Consider the following 17405-nt stretch of genomic DNA (forward strand, 5'->3'; position numbering starts at 1 on the left):
CCTTAAAGTCAACTCATCTTAAAACTCACATGGTTATTAAACAAAATTAAAAGTAATGTGTGTAAAAATTCTTTGAATGGCATTATTCTGTAAGTGTTAAACATAAGTGGTTTTCAGAAATATGTCACCACTGTTCAGTGGACAGAAATGTTGGGCAATTACCAAAGCTCAACTTACTAAAACAATTATACTGGCTAACTTATCCAGGTCTGTAGGTTTCCTATATTTAACCCCAATCTTTCTCTTTACATCCTATTTCCTATCAAACACAAACAATTAGCAGATGCTCACCATACTAATCCTCTGTAAACCAAAGAAGTCTCTCCCCCAGGTTTGGTCAAGAATTTGTGAAGAGGTTTAGATGATGCTGAACACTTAAGAACAGCAAGGATGAACCAAAGATGCAGTTATGCATGTTGAAAATAACATTAGTCCTGTGAGCTGAGAGGCCACATTGCCAAAGTTAACTCTACTATTTATTAGTTTTAAAACTTTAGGGGAAAAATATAAAAAACAAAAACAAAACATCTGCTTCTTGTTATTTTAAAAGAGATAAAACCATAATAATCAGTAACAATGTTAGTATAAAGCCATAGTTCCTGACATATTTTAGGTGCTGAAGAAAGGCTTTTTCAATCTCTATCAAAAGATACATAAACTTTGAGTCACCAAATAGAGTTAACATTTACCACAGAGGCATGTAGAGAAAACTACTGTAGCGGAGTAACTATAACACAAAATATTCCAATTATGTTCCTATGTTCTATCCAGAAAGGTTTAAGAGAAGCCTTTTAAACTGAACTATATTCTAAGAGGTGGGAAAAAGAGTTTTCTTGTGTTTTTCTTATTAACCGTACCTTGAAAGCCCCAAATAAATGTTCCTTGGTTTAGATGCCCTGGTAGATGACCAAAAAAGTTTGACCAGTTATCAAAATCTACAAAGACTATATGAGTCATGGTTCGCAGGTAATCCAAATCTGGAAGCTCAACCATTTCTTCCTCTGAGAAGACAGAAATATCAACATGAATTCAGTAAGAATTTGCTAAAATCAATCTGATTTCAAATCCAAAAGATATTAGAAGCCTAATATAAAAAAAAACTAATCTTGAATGTTACTCATTTCTATCTAAACCTTTTTGTGAAATCCAAATCTGTACATGACACTGTTTACACTTAAATCAGATAAAAATATTCTGAACATTTCGCAAATTTGATTATATATCCTTCTTGCAAATATTTGCCATGGATTCTACGGCTTGTTAAAAAGAAGAACTAGAAAACCTAGAAGAACTAAAAAGAAAAACTAGAAGAACTAGAAAACCAAGTTTTAAGGCTAAATAAGCAAAAACTAACACCCTCTGTATAAAATTTCAAGGTAACCTATTAAGAACATTCTCTTCACCAGAATTTGGTTCTTTTCCCAATCTAGACTGACTTATTAGTAGCCCTCTAGCTCTACAATTAAACACCCTAGAGAGTAGAAATAAGATAATCTGGAACCCAGCTGCCATAAAGTCATGCTAGAAATAGATGCCAGTGGCACAGTGACACCTCTCCCCATTAACACATCTTCTTGGTTCTCTCAGATTCTTCTTTCACTTCTCCCCATGCACTAACTCTCATTCTTTCTCCCCTTTGCCTTGTTTCATACTTTTCCACTTTGACAAGCCCTTAAGTTTCCTGTGGTAGCAATGCAAACTTTAAAATGTTCTATTATTTTTAAAAGGAATCATTTCTACTCTAGTAGTTCCCTCAAATATACCACTGCCATTCCCTTCCATTTCTCCAAGCTACCTTACATCTTTTCTCTAACTTCTCAGTAATTCTAGATTTAGATATTCCATTTTCTTTTTTTTTTTTTGAGACGGAGTTTCCCTCTTGTTACCCAGGCAGGAGTGCAATGGCGCGATCTCGGCTCACCGCAACCTCCGCCTCCTGGGTTCAGGCAATACTCCTGCCTCAGCCTCCCGAGTAGCTGGGATTACAGGCACGCGCCACCATGCCCAGCTAATTTTTTGTATTTTTGGTAGAGACGGGGTTTCACCATGTTGACCAGATGGTCTCGATCTCTTGACCTCGTGATCCGCCCGCCTCAGCCTCCCAAAGTGCTGGGATTACAGGCTTGAGCCACCGCGCCCGGCCGATATTCCATTTTCTATCAAATGCAGACTAACACAAATTCCCAAAAAAAGTAAACAAAAGAGCAAAAGAAAAGCCTAAGAGAACATAAAATGGTGCAACTGTGTTTCACTATTTAGAGTACAGTTGACTAGGCAGCTCATGATTTAATTCTTTATCACTGAAAACATGTCATGGCTTAAGGTGATGTTGAGATCTACATATATTACATAGCAAGCCTGTGAAAGTTCACTAGTTAATAAAAACATTACTGGCCAAAATTTTCACATATTCTCATTGTACCAAAATACACTACACTGTATAACTCACTAATAGTTAATCTTTATTTAAAAGAATATAGACTTCAATCAGGTGTGGTGGCTCACACCTGTAATTCCAGCACTTTGGAAGGCTGAAATGGGAGGACCGCTTGAGGTCAGGAGTTCGAAACCAGCCTGAGCAACATAGTAAGACTTCACCTCAATAAAAAAATTTAAAAAATAAAAGTATATGCACTTAAAATTATACTCTAAACAAAACAAATTATACTTCTAAACAGTAAGAAAAAAACACATAACACTTGCCTAGACTGACTTAAACCTATCATATGGAAGAAAGTACTAGAATACGCACAAACAAGGAAATCATATTTCAATTTTCCCCCTGGTTTCTTGCAACCACTTTAACGCTACTTCTAATTGCTATTTTAACTGTATGTTAAAGCTTTGCTTCCAAGTTAATCATAACAAAAATACATAAATGCTGAAATGATCTTTAAAATTTGTCACACTAAAAATAAAGCCAAATAGAAACAAAAATAATTCCCATGATTTATCTTTTTGTGAACTCAAATATTACAAGAAAAACCTAAATGACAGCAATATCTAGGATAACTTTCAAATCTAACTTTCATAAAGACTATCAACTTCCTTCATCTTCAAAATCTCCACACCTTTTGTAAAACAAAATGATATCTAAAATATATATTATTTAAAGTGAACATATACTCTTTATCCCCTTAACTTTTAGAAAGTGGATAAATGTAGTAGTTGGAATACAAATCCCTAAAATGTATATACCATAGTAATTAACTAACATATCCTCAAAAAGCTATCCTGTTTCTTGCTTCAAAATTGAAATGAGGTGAGTACATTGTATGTAAGTTTCAATATTAGCATATGAAGTTTTGCAAAGAGCTATAAAGCCATACCTATATTCTGATAGCTTAGGTCATTCTCAACTCCTTTCTCCATGTCTAAACTTTTTGAATAGTTTACTGCCTGTTTCAGTTTTCTCTCTGCATGTGAGGCACTGGCAGTAAACTTGTACAGGCTTGATTTTTCAGATCCAAAATGAGCCACACTGGGTTTCTGTAAGAAGCAATGTTTTCTATGGAAATGCTGCTGCGCACTCTCAGGATCATGAAATGCTTTGGTGCAGGTGCCACATTTGATTACATAATGCTGCTCCTCCTCACCGTTTTCTTTGTGCACTTGATGGATATGAGTGTTCATGTCGGTTACAGTCTGTGCTGTTGCCGAACATAAACTGCAGCGAAACCACAGTTTTCCTTTATCCAGCATGATTTGGAGGCATCTACTATAATCTGCTTTTCTGTTGACTTTACAGACGTAACTCTCACGGCAACCACAAGTTAACTGGTTACTGGTCTCCATTACTGGAAAATCATCTTCAGTTTTAATTGAGGTTTCAGTTTTTTCTGACACAAATACATAATCTATGCTGTGGTGCTCCTCATAATGACTCAAAAATGCTTCTTCCTCATTAAAGATAAGATCACAGAGCCCACACAAGTATTTAATCTTTATCTCATTACCATGTTCATCTTGGCAATGTCGGTACAATGTTTCTATCTTATGAAAAGGCTTTCTGCAATGAGCACAGCTGTATCTATGAAACTTGTGGCTTGCCAAAGACAGGCAGTGCTGTTTTACATATTCTTGGGAATCAAACATATCTTCACAAATCCGGCATTGCCATTTGCCCCTTGGAGAACTATTTGTTGGAGAATGATCAATAACAGTAATAGCTGATAAAGGTTGGTTAGCAGTCAAATTACCCAATGTTGTCGAGGATGATGGCAAAGTTTCATCTTCTACCTCATCCATCTCATAAAAATATCTGTGTCCATTATGAAATTCAGTCACATGTGCCATGATAGTATCTTTCCTTGTTAACTCCTTTTTGCATGTTCGACACCAGAAAAGAAAGTTATTTAAATGTGCCCCTCCATGAATCCGGCTCATATGTAAACGAATGACCCCTGAATCATCACACACCTTTGCACAGACCACACACTTATAACCCATTGTGTTTGCTGAGAAAACATGCTTTTCCACTGCATCTTCACTTGGGAATCGTTGATTGCATTCACAGAACCAGGTTTTAACTACTGTCTTTTCTTTCTGGACACAAGCAACACCTTCATGGCTTTTATCTTTTAAATTCATCTTCTTTTTTGGAATGGCAATGCACTCCTGTGAGCTAGATTCTTTAATTGACATAGTTCTTTTAAGTGACGAAAATTTTGATTGATCCAACAATAAATGCAAGTCAGAAGAAGGATCCTTATTCCCTTCACTGCTGTGGCAATAAAGTAAGACTGATTCTTCCACTGAGTTAATGAGTCGAATTTTGTGTCCTGAATTCTGCTTATGATTCTGGGTGCTGGCTTCATCCACAAAGACTTGATTGCAATCTGGACAATAACCTCTTAATATGAATTTCTCTGCAACCTGGGTAATGCTCTTCTCAGCTACAGCTACAGGACCAGCATTTCGACAACGAACTCTAAATTAGATAAAAAGAAATAGAAACTCTTTCAGAAGTATTTTCTAAATATACCATTGCTGCATTTTATTGAAAGAATTACAAAATAACCAACATATAAGTAAGCGCTAAACGATATTTTTCAATAAAGACACAGATGACATAACGATGTTCTATCATCTCAAAATATTTGAGTATTATTTACATTTTATCTATTTTTAGTTAAAATACAAAAGGCTAAAACTAGATTCAAAATTTTTTAAATTCAGGCAAATTTTAGAAAACTAAAATCAGTATCAAAAGCACTGACAGAGGACCTTACTGAACATGCAAATTATTAGACTCTCCAAGGAAATTAAAATGTATGAAAGAACACTATGGTAAAATCTAGACAACCCAGGACCTATTCTTTACAAACTGATCAATGTTGATACAAGGGTTATCATAACCAAAACAACATGTACTGGCATAAAAACTGACACAAAGATCAATGGAACAGAACAGAGAATCCAGCAATAAAGCCACATATCTACAAACTACTGATCTTTAACAAAAGAAAAATAAACACTGTGAAAAGGACACCTTATTTAATAAATGGTGCTGAAAAAACTGGATAGCCATATGCATTAGAATAAAACAACCCATATCTCTCATCATATACGGAAATTAAGATGGATTAAAGATTAAGACTTGAAACTATAAAAATTCTAGAAGAAAACCTATGAAAACCCCTTCTGGACACTGGCCTAGGCAAAAAATTTATGCCTAAGTTCTCAAAATCAAATGCAACAAAACCCAAAAATAGACAAATAGGATTAAAAAGATTAAGCACAGCAAAAGAAATAATCAAGAGAGTAAACAGACAACCTACAGAATGGGAGAAAATATCTGCAAACTACGCATCTGAGAAAGGACTAATATTCAGAATCTACTAGAAACTTAAACTACTCAACAAGAAAAAACCCACAAATAATCCCATCAAGAAGTGGGCAAAGGACATGACTAAATATTTCTCAAAAGAAGACATACAACTGACCCAAAAATACATGCAAAAAATACTCAACATTACTAATCATCAGAAAACTTCAAATTAAAACAACAATGCATTACTGTCTTACACCAGTTAGAATGGCTGTTATTAAAAAGTCAAAAAACTGACATTGGCAGAGTTACAGAGAAAAGTGTTACAGAGAAAAGGCAACACTTATAACACTGTTGGTCAGAAAGTAAATTAGTACAACCTCTATGGAAAACAATATGGAGATTTCTCAAAAAACTAAAAAGAGAACCACCCTTTGATCCAGGAGTCTCACTACTGATACCTACCTAAAGAAAAAGCAAGCATTATATCAAAAAGACACCTACACTTGTACATTTACCACAACACTATTCACAATAGCAATAATGAATGGAATCAACCTAAGTGTCCATACATGGATTATGAATAAAGAAAATATGGTATATATGCCATGGAATACTACTCAACCATAAAAATAATGAAATCATGCCTTTTGCAGCAATGTATGTGGAACTGGAGGCCATTATACTAAGTGAAATAACTCAGAATGCCAAATACGTACATTTTCAGTTCTAAGTGAGAGCTAAACAATGGATACACATGGCTATAGAGAGTGAAATAATAAACAGACACTGAAAACTCCAAAAGGTCAGAGATTGGGAAGTGGGTAAGGGTTGAAAAATAACCTATTGGGTACAATGTTCACTATTTGGATGACAGGTACATTAAAAAGCCCAGATATCATCACTTCACAATAAATATGTAACAAAACTGCACTTGTACCCCTAAATCTATAAATAAAGAAATAAACATGAATAACAGATTAGTTTTATGTCAGGCAAATGTCATGACCATAGGTACTTTTGCACTGAGGAACCAGGCCCAATAAAACCACACACTATTCCATAAATTAACTCAAAATAAATCAACCTCTCTAGCAAAATAAAAAAAAGTAACTGTGCTTCAACTGTCTCCCCTTCACTACTAAACTCCAGAGAGAACAGACTTGCTGCCATTTTATACATTTAATCTATTTCAAAAGAAAAAAAAAATATGTTCTCTAATTATTATGAAATTAAATTGGAAATGAGAAATAATAAAAATCCCTAAATATCCATAAATTAGATACCTAAATGTAACATCTATAAACCTTTAGAAGTTAAGCAACACATATCTTTTTTGTTTGTGTATTTCAAGACAGAATCTTTCTGTCACCCAGGCTGGAGTGCAGTGGCACGATCTTGGCTCACTGCAACCTCTGCGTCCCAGGTTCAAGCCATTCTCTGGCCTCAGCCGACACGTAGCTGGGATTACAGGCGTGTATCGGCACACACCGTTAATTTTTTTGTATTTTTAGTAGAGATGGGGTTTCAGCATGTTAGCCAGGTTAGTCTGGTCTTGAACTCCTTAGATCAGGCAATCCACCTGCATCAGCCTCTCAAAGTGTTAGGATTACAGGTGTGAGCCACGGTGCCCGGTCAAGCAACACATTTCTAATAAACATATAGGTCAAAGAAGAAATCAAAAGGGCAAGATAACATTTTTCAAAAAGATTTTTAAACAGCTTTATTGAGGTATAATTCACGGCCACGTGCGGTGGCTCACACTGGTAATTCCAGTAGGCTGAGGCAGGCAAATCACTTGAGGTCAGGAGTTCAAGACCAGCCTGGTAAATATGGTGGAACCCTGTCTCTACCAAAAATACAAAAATTAGCTGGGCATGGTGGCAAGCACCTGTAGTCCCAGCTACTTGGGAGGCTGGGGCATGAGAATCGCTTGTACTAGGGAGGCAGAGATTACAGTGAGCCAAGATTACACCACTGCACTCCAGTCTGGATGTCAGAGATACTGTCTCAAAAAAAAAAAAAAGTGAGATAATTCACATACCATATAATTCACCCATTTAGGGTATATAATTTCAACTATTTTTCACACACAGCTATGTTTAACCATCAACACGGTCAATTTTAGAACACTGCGCCATGTCAAAAAGAAAACTCATACACTTTAGCTGTCACCTCCCCACCTCCCTTTTCACCAAGCTCCCCAACTCCAAGCAACAAAGGAGCCCTAAGCAACTATTTTCTGTGTCTACAGATTTCCCTAATCTGGAATTTCATGTGAACACAATTATATAAATGGACATTTTGTGACTAGCTTATTTCATTTAGCATAATGTTTTCAAAGTTAATTGAGGTTGTAACATGTAATCAGTATTTCAATCCTTTTCATGGCCAAATAAAATTCCCTTGTATGGGTATGTCCATTTAAAAAAATTTGTCAGCTGATGGACACTTGCGCTGCTCCCACTTTTTTACCATTATGAATAATGCTGCTACAAACAAACATACAAGTCTTTGTGTGGATATACATTCACATTGCTCTTGGCTGTCAAGTAGCAAAAACTGCTGGAGCATATGGTAGTTCTATGGTTAAACGAGGAAAAGAGATAAGTAAGTACTTCTAACTGATTAAAAATGAAAACACAACTTACCAACATCTGTGGGATGAAGGTAAAGCAGGGCTTAGAGGAAAATTTATATTTTTTAATGTTTATATTGAAAACAAACATTCAAAGTCAATCTAAACTTCTACCTTAAGAGCTAGACAAATATAAGCAAATTAAATTCAAAATTTAAAGAGCAGAAATTAATAAACTAGAAAATGGGCAAACAACAGAGAATCACCAGGGAAACCAGATAACGGTTGCTGTAAAAAAAAAAAAAATCAATAAAAATTTGAAATATATTATAGAAATAAATATGAAACTTTAAATATAGCAAAGCTGAATTCAGAAAAACTAAATACATTCTTTAAGCAAGAAGAGGCAAGGGTTTCTTAGGACACAGAAATCATAACTATTAAAAAAAAGAAAACAGGCTGGGTGCAGTGGCTCAAGCCTATAATCCCAGCACTGTGGGAGGCCGAGGTGGACAGATCCCAAGATCAGGAAATCGAGACCATCCTGGCTAACAGGGTGAAACCCCGTCTCTAATAAAAATACAAAAAATTAGCCAGGCGTGGTGGTGGGCACCTGTAGTCCCAGCTACTCCAGAGGCTGAAGCAGGAGAATCGCTTGAACCAGGACCTGGTTGGCACAGGTTGCAGTGAGCTAAGATCGCACCACTGCACTCCAACCTGGGCGACAAAGCAATACTCCATTTCAAGAAAAGAAGAAGAAGAAAATCAACAAATTACACTTACTGCAAAGAAAAGCTTCTGTTCATCAAAAGTTATAATTAAAAATATGAATATGCAAAATCAGAGCTAGGAAAATATATTCATAAATATCTGTATATTCTAGAAATTCCTATATTCTAGAATCGGACAAAAGATTCGTATCTAGAATATACAAAGAACCCCAACTCACTATTGAGAAGGCAAACAATTTAATGTTTTAAATTAGCAAAAGACTTGAACAGAGATTTCACAAAGATAAACAGCCCATAAGCACACGAAAAAGTGCCCATCATCATTGGTCATCAAGAAAATGCATACAATAAACTGAGACACAAGAACAGGTAAAACAAAAAAGAGTGACCATATCAAATGTTAGCAAGGGTGAAGAGTAAGTAGAACTTTCATACCTTACCTGTAGGAATAGAAACTAGTACGACCAACTTTGGATATTTAGTAGATTCTCATAAAGTTCAATATACATCTACTTCTGAACCAACAATTCCACTTTTCAATGTCCATCCAAGAAAAATGGAAACATATGCCCATGAAAAGACTTGTAAAAAATATTCAAAGCAGCTTTATTCATAAAAGCTATAAATTATAAAAGCTATCAAGATAGGAATGGATGAACAAACTGTGCTATATTCACACAATACTACTTTATCTATAAAAAGGAACAATGTACTAAAAAATATAAATCTCACAGATACCATGGCAATAACAAATCATACTGGAATCTTTCTTGGTTACTTGATAAATGTGGCCTTTCAATGAGATTTAATCTTTCACATGCATATGATAGTTTCCATTCCAGTTGACTTAAAGCCAAGGTTCTACTTTAACCTTTTCCTCTCCTACTCACACTTACAGAAAACACACAGAAAAACATACACAAAACTCAGAACTGTTAACTTGCTTTACATTCACAGCAGTATCAATATATCCATGCTTCCACATCTCTGACATCTCTCAAAATGCTAAATTTGGTTAATTTCCAGGCAACTGTACATTCTCATTTTAAAAGGAGAGAAACATGGGATAGGAAATGTATTTGCTGAATCTTCTCACTGGGAAAAGCTCACCAGTATTTCTTTACAGCCCTAGACCTATACAAACCTGAAATGGGCAGTGAGCTCCATGTGGGAACGCAGTGTCTGGTGGCAGGCCACACACTTAACTTGAAATGGAACATCTTTGCACAGAGAGATCAAAAGTTTCTTTGCAAAAGATGGAAAAGATATTGGTTGTGCAGTTCCTTTGTTATCTGAAAGACAAAAAAACCATAATTTGTAAAGTTATTTGAGTATAGAGTAACTCAACCTTCCTCCCCTTAGCCCTTCTCAACATTAGTTGAAGTAAGTAAAAGAAGACAGTAACTTTGGCAATAAAAATATAAGGGAAGCCACTTTTCAGCCTTAAATACAAAGAATGCCTTACTCATACTCAAATTAAAATTTGAGTCTTAAATGCCAAGAAACAGAAAACTTCCAAAATATCATGATATTACAAAAACATTATCCTGAATAAATATTTGCTTCCCATGTTTCTCTTTACTCTTCAAAGTTAGTAAGCATACTCATATGTACAAACAAACATTATGAATCTTTGTTTTTAAATAAGAATTCGGTCTTTTATTCTCATAGTTCTAAAACTAAGATGAGGTTAAGTAATCTCAAGAATGATCTGAGAAGTATGATAAATCAGCAAAGATTAAAGTAGTTTAATAATTTTCAGCAGATGAGAGTATTAACATACCACCCAGTTTGAAACTCTGATGGAAATGATTTTTTCCAGACATATGCTTCAAACACTCATCCTTGCTGCTAAAAAGAAGGAAGCAATTTGGACATGCAAAACACTGAATAATCTGAGGAAGAAGGTTGTTGTCATGTCCATCATCTGTGGCTTCCTAAAACATAAGAAAAAGCTGTATTATGGACAACTAAAGTCAATACTCAATTTCTTAAAACCAAATTTCAAAATTCCCTATTTATCATTTATTTGCAATATCCTATATCAATTTTTAACATGAAAGATGTTCTTCTCTGAGTGCGAATTATGCAACTTTTATTATCACTGAGGTCCCAAATGTAATACTTTAGTTTTTTTCCTCAAAACCAAATTATGGCCATCTGTTGTGGTAATAAATATAGAAGAACATTTGCTTTCTATATATTTTTCATTTTTTACATACACATTCGCATGTAATATATAAAGGCATAAATGTGATCACACCACGTGTACTTTTCCTAATGTGTTGCCTCCTTCACTCTACCCTGCATTATGTATTTTTCCAAAAATTTCTCCATGTTTAATCAGCTACAAAGATACATAGAAATAAGCAAGGGAAATGTCATTGTTTTATCAAATATTATTTTATAGACTCTGCCTATTAGTTTTCTCATTCCATAGTATCTAAAGAAAATCTCTGAAAATCAGCTGGTACATCTGTAATTAATGCTTCTTAATGGTTGCAAACTATGCCATGGTGTGGATCTATTCAACTTAGTAAACATTTATTTCCAGTTATATTTGTAGTTTTATTGTTTTTTCCCCCATTAGAAACAAGGATCTTGTAAACATCCTTGAATACATATCCTTACTGGTAGGTGCTTTTTTCTCATTCTCAAGAGTGGCCCTATAAGGCTAAAGGGTAAATATTGAACATTAAAAGACATTGTATGACTGGTTTTCAAAAAGGCTCTACCAATTCACATATCCCCTAGTACTCAATGAGTCTGGCAATAATATATATTATGAATCTTTTTCATTTTTGTCAGGTTAGTTTTTGTATTTTTGGTAGAGATGGCATTTCCCCATGTTGCTCAGGCTGGTCTTGAACTTCTGGGTTTAACTGATCCACCTGCCTTGGCCTCCCAAAGTCCTGGGATTACAGGCATGAGCCACCATACTTGGCCTTCATTGCTACTTTAATTTTCATTTCCTATCTGTGAATTTGAGCATTTATTCATACACTTGTTAGCTATCTAGTTGTGTTCTTATGTGAATTTTTTATTCATATTTTTTAGCTTTATCTTTCAATTGTTTTGTTTTCTCTTCTTCTGATCAATTTGTATCAGTCCTTTGTTATTGAAATTAATTTTCTACCTCATTTTCCATTTTGGAAATATTTTTCCAGTTATCTGTTTTGTTTATAGTCTTTATTATTTACTTATTTATTTATTTATTTTTGAGACAAGAGCTCACTCTGCAACCCAGGCTGGAATGCAGTGATGCAATCATGGCTCACCGCACCCTTACATCCTGGGCTCAAGCAATCCTCCTATCCCAGGCTCCCAAGAAGCTGGGACCACAGGCATGCACCAATATATCCAGCTAATTTCTTTTTATTTTTTGTAAAGGCAAGGTCTTTCCACATTGCCCAGGCTGATATCTAACTCCTGAATTCTAGTGACCCTCTTGCCCTGGCCTCCCAAAGCGCCGAGATTATAGGCATTAAGCCATAACTTGGCCTATGGTCACTTTTTAAATCTGACATAGTCAAATAGGTATGTCTATTCTAGCATCTAAGTTTCTAAACCTGGTTAAGAGCCTCCTCTATGTTAAAATAGGAAATTTTAAGCCAGGTGCGGTGGCTCAAGCCTGTAATCCCAGCACTTTGGGAGGCTGAGGTGGGTGGATCACGAGGTCTAGAGATTGAGACCATCCTGGTCAACATGGTGAAACCCTGTCTCTACTAAAAATACAAACAATTAGCTGGGCATGGTGGCGCATGCCTGTAATCCCAGCTACTCAGGAGGCTGAGGCAGGAGAATTACTTGAACCCAGGAGGCAGAGGTTGTGGTGAGCCGAGATCGCGCCATTGCACTCCAGCCTGGGTAAGGAGCGAAACTCCATCTCAAAAAAAGAAAAAAAAAATAGGAAATTTTAAAAGTATAAGTGCATGTATATTTGTATATGCTTGTTATAATTTCAATTCTTGTTAATCTTTATAGTAATAGCCTTAAAAACTGTATTGTGCCTTATATTTACTATCATTAACACTAGAAACGTCAGAATAGTTTGTGTAGTACTTATAAGATGCAACCAGAAGAGAGATAAAAAATCTGTATTTATACTGAGCACGTGTCAGGAACCACACTGAGGTTCTAAATATGTTTACCTACTTAATCCTCATAATAACCCCATGAGGTACCATCTTCATTATTTAGAAACGAGAAAATTAAAATTCTGATAAGTCAACCAACTTTCCCTCCTACCAAGTTGTACCCCTCCCTAGAAAAGACAAACTTCCATTTAAACCCAGCTTTATAAACTTGGTTATGAATTCTATGCTGGTTTCACTACTACTTCCCCACCGTACTCCCCTCCTGTTTTAATTTGATGAGTGCCACACAGAAAAGTACACCAAGGAGGACATTTTCATTCCAATTTGAAGATTCTAAATGATGAGAGCAATAAAGGCATTTACTAACCACCAATTTATACATATTTCTCCTACTCGAAGAACCCTAAACTCATAAAACCACTTCTGGTTTAATTATAAGTTATAAATGAACTCACATAAAGTTGTCTAAATGATTTGCTCAATAGAACCAAAATGTGAATTCCATATAAAATTTTATTAGAATGTACCTATTATAAAAATATTGTATTCCTGGCCAGAAGCAGTGGCTCACACCTCTAATCTCAGCACTTTGGGAGGCTGAGGTGGGCGGACAGCTTGAGCCCAGGAATTTGACACCAGCCTGGGCAACAAAGCAGGACCCCATTTCTCTCTCTCTCTTATTTAAAAAAAAAATTTATACATATATGGCATACCTGCAAATATGATCTACAAATTGGGAGAAAAAATGGAAAATAAGGTATGTGATAAAGTACTCAATTCCTTTTTACCATATTTCTGGTTACATTAAAAGACACCATACAAATTTGTAGTATTAAGAAAAGTAGGGCCAGGCATGGTGGCTCATGCCTGTAATCCCAGAAGTTTGGGAGGCCAAGAGAGGCGGATCATCAAAACCAGCCTGGCCAACATAGTGAAACTCCACCTCTACTAAAAATACAAAAAATTAGGCAGGTGCCTGTAATCCCAGCTACTTGGGAGGCTGAGGCAGCAGAATCATTTGGACCCGGGAGGCAGAGGTTGCAGTGAGCCGAGACTGCCACTGCTTGGGCAACAGAGAGAGAATCCATCTCAAAAAAAAACAACAACAAAAAGTAGAACCAAAAATACCATTTCACATCCACTAGAATGGCTAAGTTTTAAAAGACAGGAGTAAGTGTGGATAAGATGTGGAGAAACTGAAACCCACAAACACTGCTGGCGGGAAAGTAAAATGGTGCTGTGCATTAGACAGCAGTTTGGCAGTTCTTCAAAAAAAATTAAAAAGGTGCCATATGACCTATCAATTTAACTCGTTAGAGGAGTTAAAACGTATGTTTACACAAAGACTTGGAAGTTTGTTTATAGAAGCATTGTTCATAGTAGCCAAAAGGCAGAAACAACCCAAATGTCCATCAACTAATGAACGGTTCACTAAAATGTGGCATATATCCATACAACGAAATATTACTTGGCAATAAAAAATGAAGTACTGATACATGCTACAATATGAATAAGCCTTGAAATACTTTATGGTAAGTGAAAGAATCTAGTCACAAAGGCTGCATATTGTTTGATTCCTTTTATATAAAATATCCAGAATAGATAAATCCATGGAGACACAAAGTAGTTTAGTGGGTATGTAGGCATAGGGAAGATGAGTTACCAAAGGAGAAAAGTCACCTTGTATGATACAGTAGCCCTAGAAACAGAATAATGAGTGGTAGCTCCAACCAACTCACAAATGACACTGAGGTAACAAAGGAGCTTACAGTAATACATCCACCACTACTATCACAAAAGAGGGAGAAAAGCAGGATGCTGTCTGGTGATAGAATAGCCATTTAATGGCTTTCATGTCAAAAGCCACTAGAAACTTACTACTCAAAAGTATAATTCAATGAATGACAACAATGGCAGCACCTAAAAGCTTGTTAGAAATATGAATCTAGGGCTTCACCTGGGATATCCTGAGTCAGAATCTGCACTTTAACAAAATTCCAAAGTGATTTGTGTGTGCATTAAAGTTTGAGAAGGCCTAGTCTACAGGGAAGAAACTGAATATCAAAGAAAAGGGGGAAGGAAGCAAGGAAAACAATGCAAATTGTGAATAATTTGACTTTCTTTCATGGGAGACTGTCATTTTACAAAACAGAATTCATACCTATAAAAAAGAGCGAGGCTTATACAATCTTCTAGTGACCTCTTCTGGTTGATTTAAAAGAGGCAATTACAACCCCCAACGCATACTAGTTTCCTTTAGAGTCCTGGTGGTGACACAAATGCCAAGGCATAAGCAATCATTGAGGGTTACAGGTCAGGCCTGAAGTGCTTTATAGAGTATTACATTTTCCCTTAACAACCTCATACATTAATTTGGGGATGAAGAAACTAAACTCACAGATTCAGTAACTTGTTAAGAACATGAAGCTAATAAAGTTAACAGTGGAACTCAGGTCTGTCTGACACCAAAGCCTTTGCTCTTTCTATGTTACCACACCGCTTTTCAGAAGGCTGAAGGTCATAAATCTACTTCCTAGAGAGAAGGCAAAAAGGAGTGCAAAACAGCATGGAATGTGTAGCTCTGAGAAAAAAGAAAAAAACAAATTAATGAAACTTGGGGAAACAAATTAGTAAAATAATTAATGTTAAAGTTAAACTACCTTCTCAAATTTACTAAAGAAAAAAGACATATACTCCTTATAGCAGAGAAAACCGTCAGTACATGGAATAGGGAAATGTGTCCTGAAAGAACTCTAGTTTTGAAAAACGCAAAACATCAGTAACCTACTGCAAACACTAAAATATGGAATCCAGTTCTCTTTCACCCTTTTTTCCTTCTTTCCCCAAATCTTCCGTTTGTCATGCAAATAGATAACCCTATCATTTCTTTCTTCAATATGTCTTTTGGCTTCACTTTAAGGTCTTCATTCTGAATGCCATTACCTAAGTTAAACAATTCTCTCAGAGCTAAATTACTCCAAAAGTCATCTAAACTGGTCTCTTTGTCCACATCTCTCAATCCATTCTGAACAGTACTGCCATTTTAATGCCACTCAGTTTCTTCAGTGTCTCTAAAACTAGGGTAGGAGCTGGGCTCTAAAACTGAAAGTCCTTCTAGCTCTAAAAGAATAATGTGGTATTTTTTATCATGTCACTGTTCTGTAACAATTCCTTCTTGCCAATATCAAGTTTATAATCTTCTGCCTTTATGATCATGTTACTATTTATTTTTTTTAGGAATCCCCAAGACTATCCTAAGGTTCAATGGTTTGTTAGGAGGACTCACTAGACACAGCATATAGTTGTACTCACAGCTATGATTTATTACAGTGAAAGGATACAAAGTAAAATCAATAGAGGGAAAAAGCACAAAGGGCAAAAGTACAGAAGAAACCAGGTACAAGATTCCAAGAAACCTTCCCAAAGGAGTCACAAAGGACACATTTAATTCCTCTAGCAATGAGTTGTGACAACACATGTGAACTACTGTCTACTAGGGAAGCTTATTAGAGATTCAGAGTCCAGAGCATTTACTGGGGTCTGGTCATAGAGGAAATCTCTGCCTAGCATATTATAAAATTCCAGACTCCCATAAGGAAAGAAGGTGTTGGGCATAAACCACACTGTACAGTATTACTGTTTGCACAGTAGGTGATTCCTATCAAGAGAATGAAAGAAAACTCTCCCAAAATCCAAGTTTTCATACACCAGCCAAGAACCAACATTGCAAGCAAGACTTTGTAAAAATAGTAGCCTCAGGCCTGCTGTGTTAACTCTTTTTTGTAAACTATCTATTCCTGCAGTCACTATTCTGTTTAGGCTCTGCAATCTTACCTAGAATCCTATCATTTTTATTTTCCATCTATCCAAATCCAATCCTGGAGAATCTCTTCTGTTCCATAAAGCTTTGCCAAATTCTCTGATACTTCACTCCCTTTCCCTGAACTCCTATTTCACTTATTTTGTATCACTAAGGCTTGTTCATTCTAGAGCACAAGCTCTTTGTGTTTAAGAACTATAGTTCTCCTGTACTACAGTGCCTAGTCAATGTTGAACAAGATGCAGGCTCTCGAAAACTAATGAGTGAGTATAAAATAAAATCTGCTTCAAGATGCACATCTGTTCTGGGAATGTTCTCCAGTGCCAGGACAGAGAGGGGGAGGGCTGCAGAATTCAATTAGATAGAATGAAAGCTCTAATTCTCTACTGTGAACCTACACAGAATCCAA

General features: G+C 35.9%; 1 protein-coding gene across 2 annotated transcripts in view; it reads right to left on the reverse strand.

Annotated features, from left to right (window-relative positions):
• The window catches only part of ZNF451 (zinc finger protein 451), an 84130-nt gene that overhangs the window by 17678 nt on the left and 49047 nt on the right, over nt 1–17405 (reverse strand). For both annotated transcript variants that reach the window (XM_003926366.4, XM_074398132.1), the window contains 4 exons: nt 10863–11016; nt 10224–10371; nt 3330–4930; nt 858–1001 (listed from right to left, as the gene is read on the reverse strand). In XM_003926366.4, the coding sequence (XP_003926415.1) occupies nt 858–1001; nt 3330–4930; nt 10224–10371; nt 10863–11016 (2047 nt within the window). The remainder of the gene's footprint in view (nt 1–857; nt 1002–3329; nt 4931–10223; nt 10372–10862; nt 11017–17405) is intronic.

This window comes from Saimiri boliviensis, chromosome 4 (assembly GCF_048565385.1).
Source record: "Saimiri boliviensis isolate mSaiBol1 chromosome 4, mSaiBol1.pri, whole genome shotgun sequence".
Lineage (NCBI taxonomy): Eukaryota > Metazoa > Chordata > Mammalia > Primates > Cebidae > Saimiri > Saimiri boliviensis.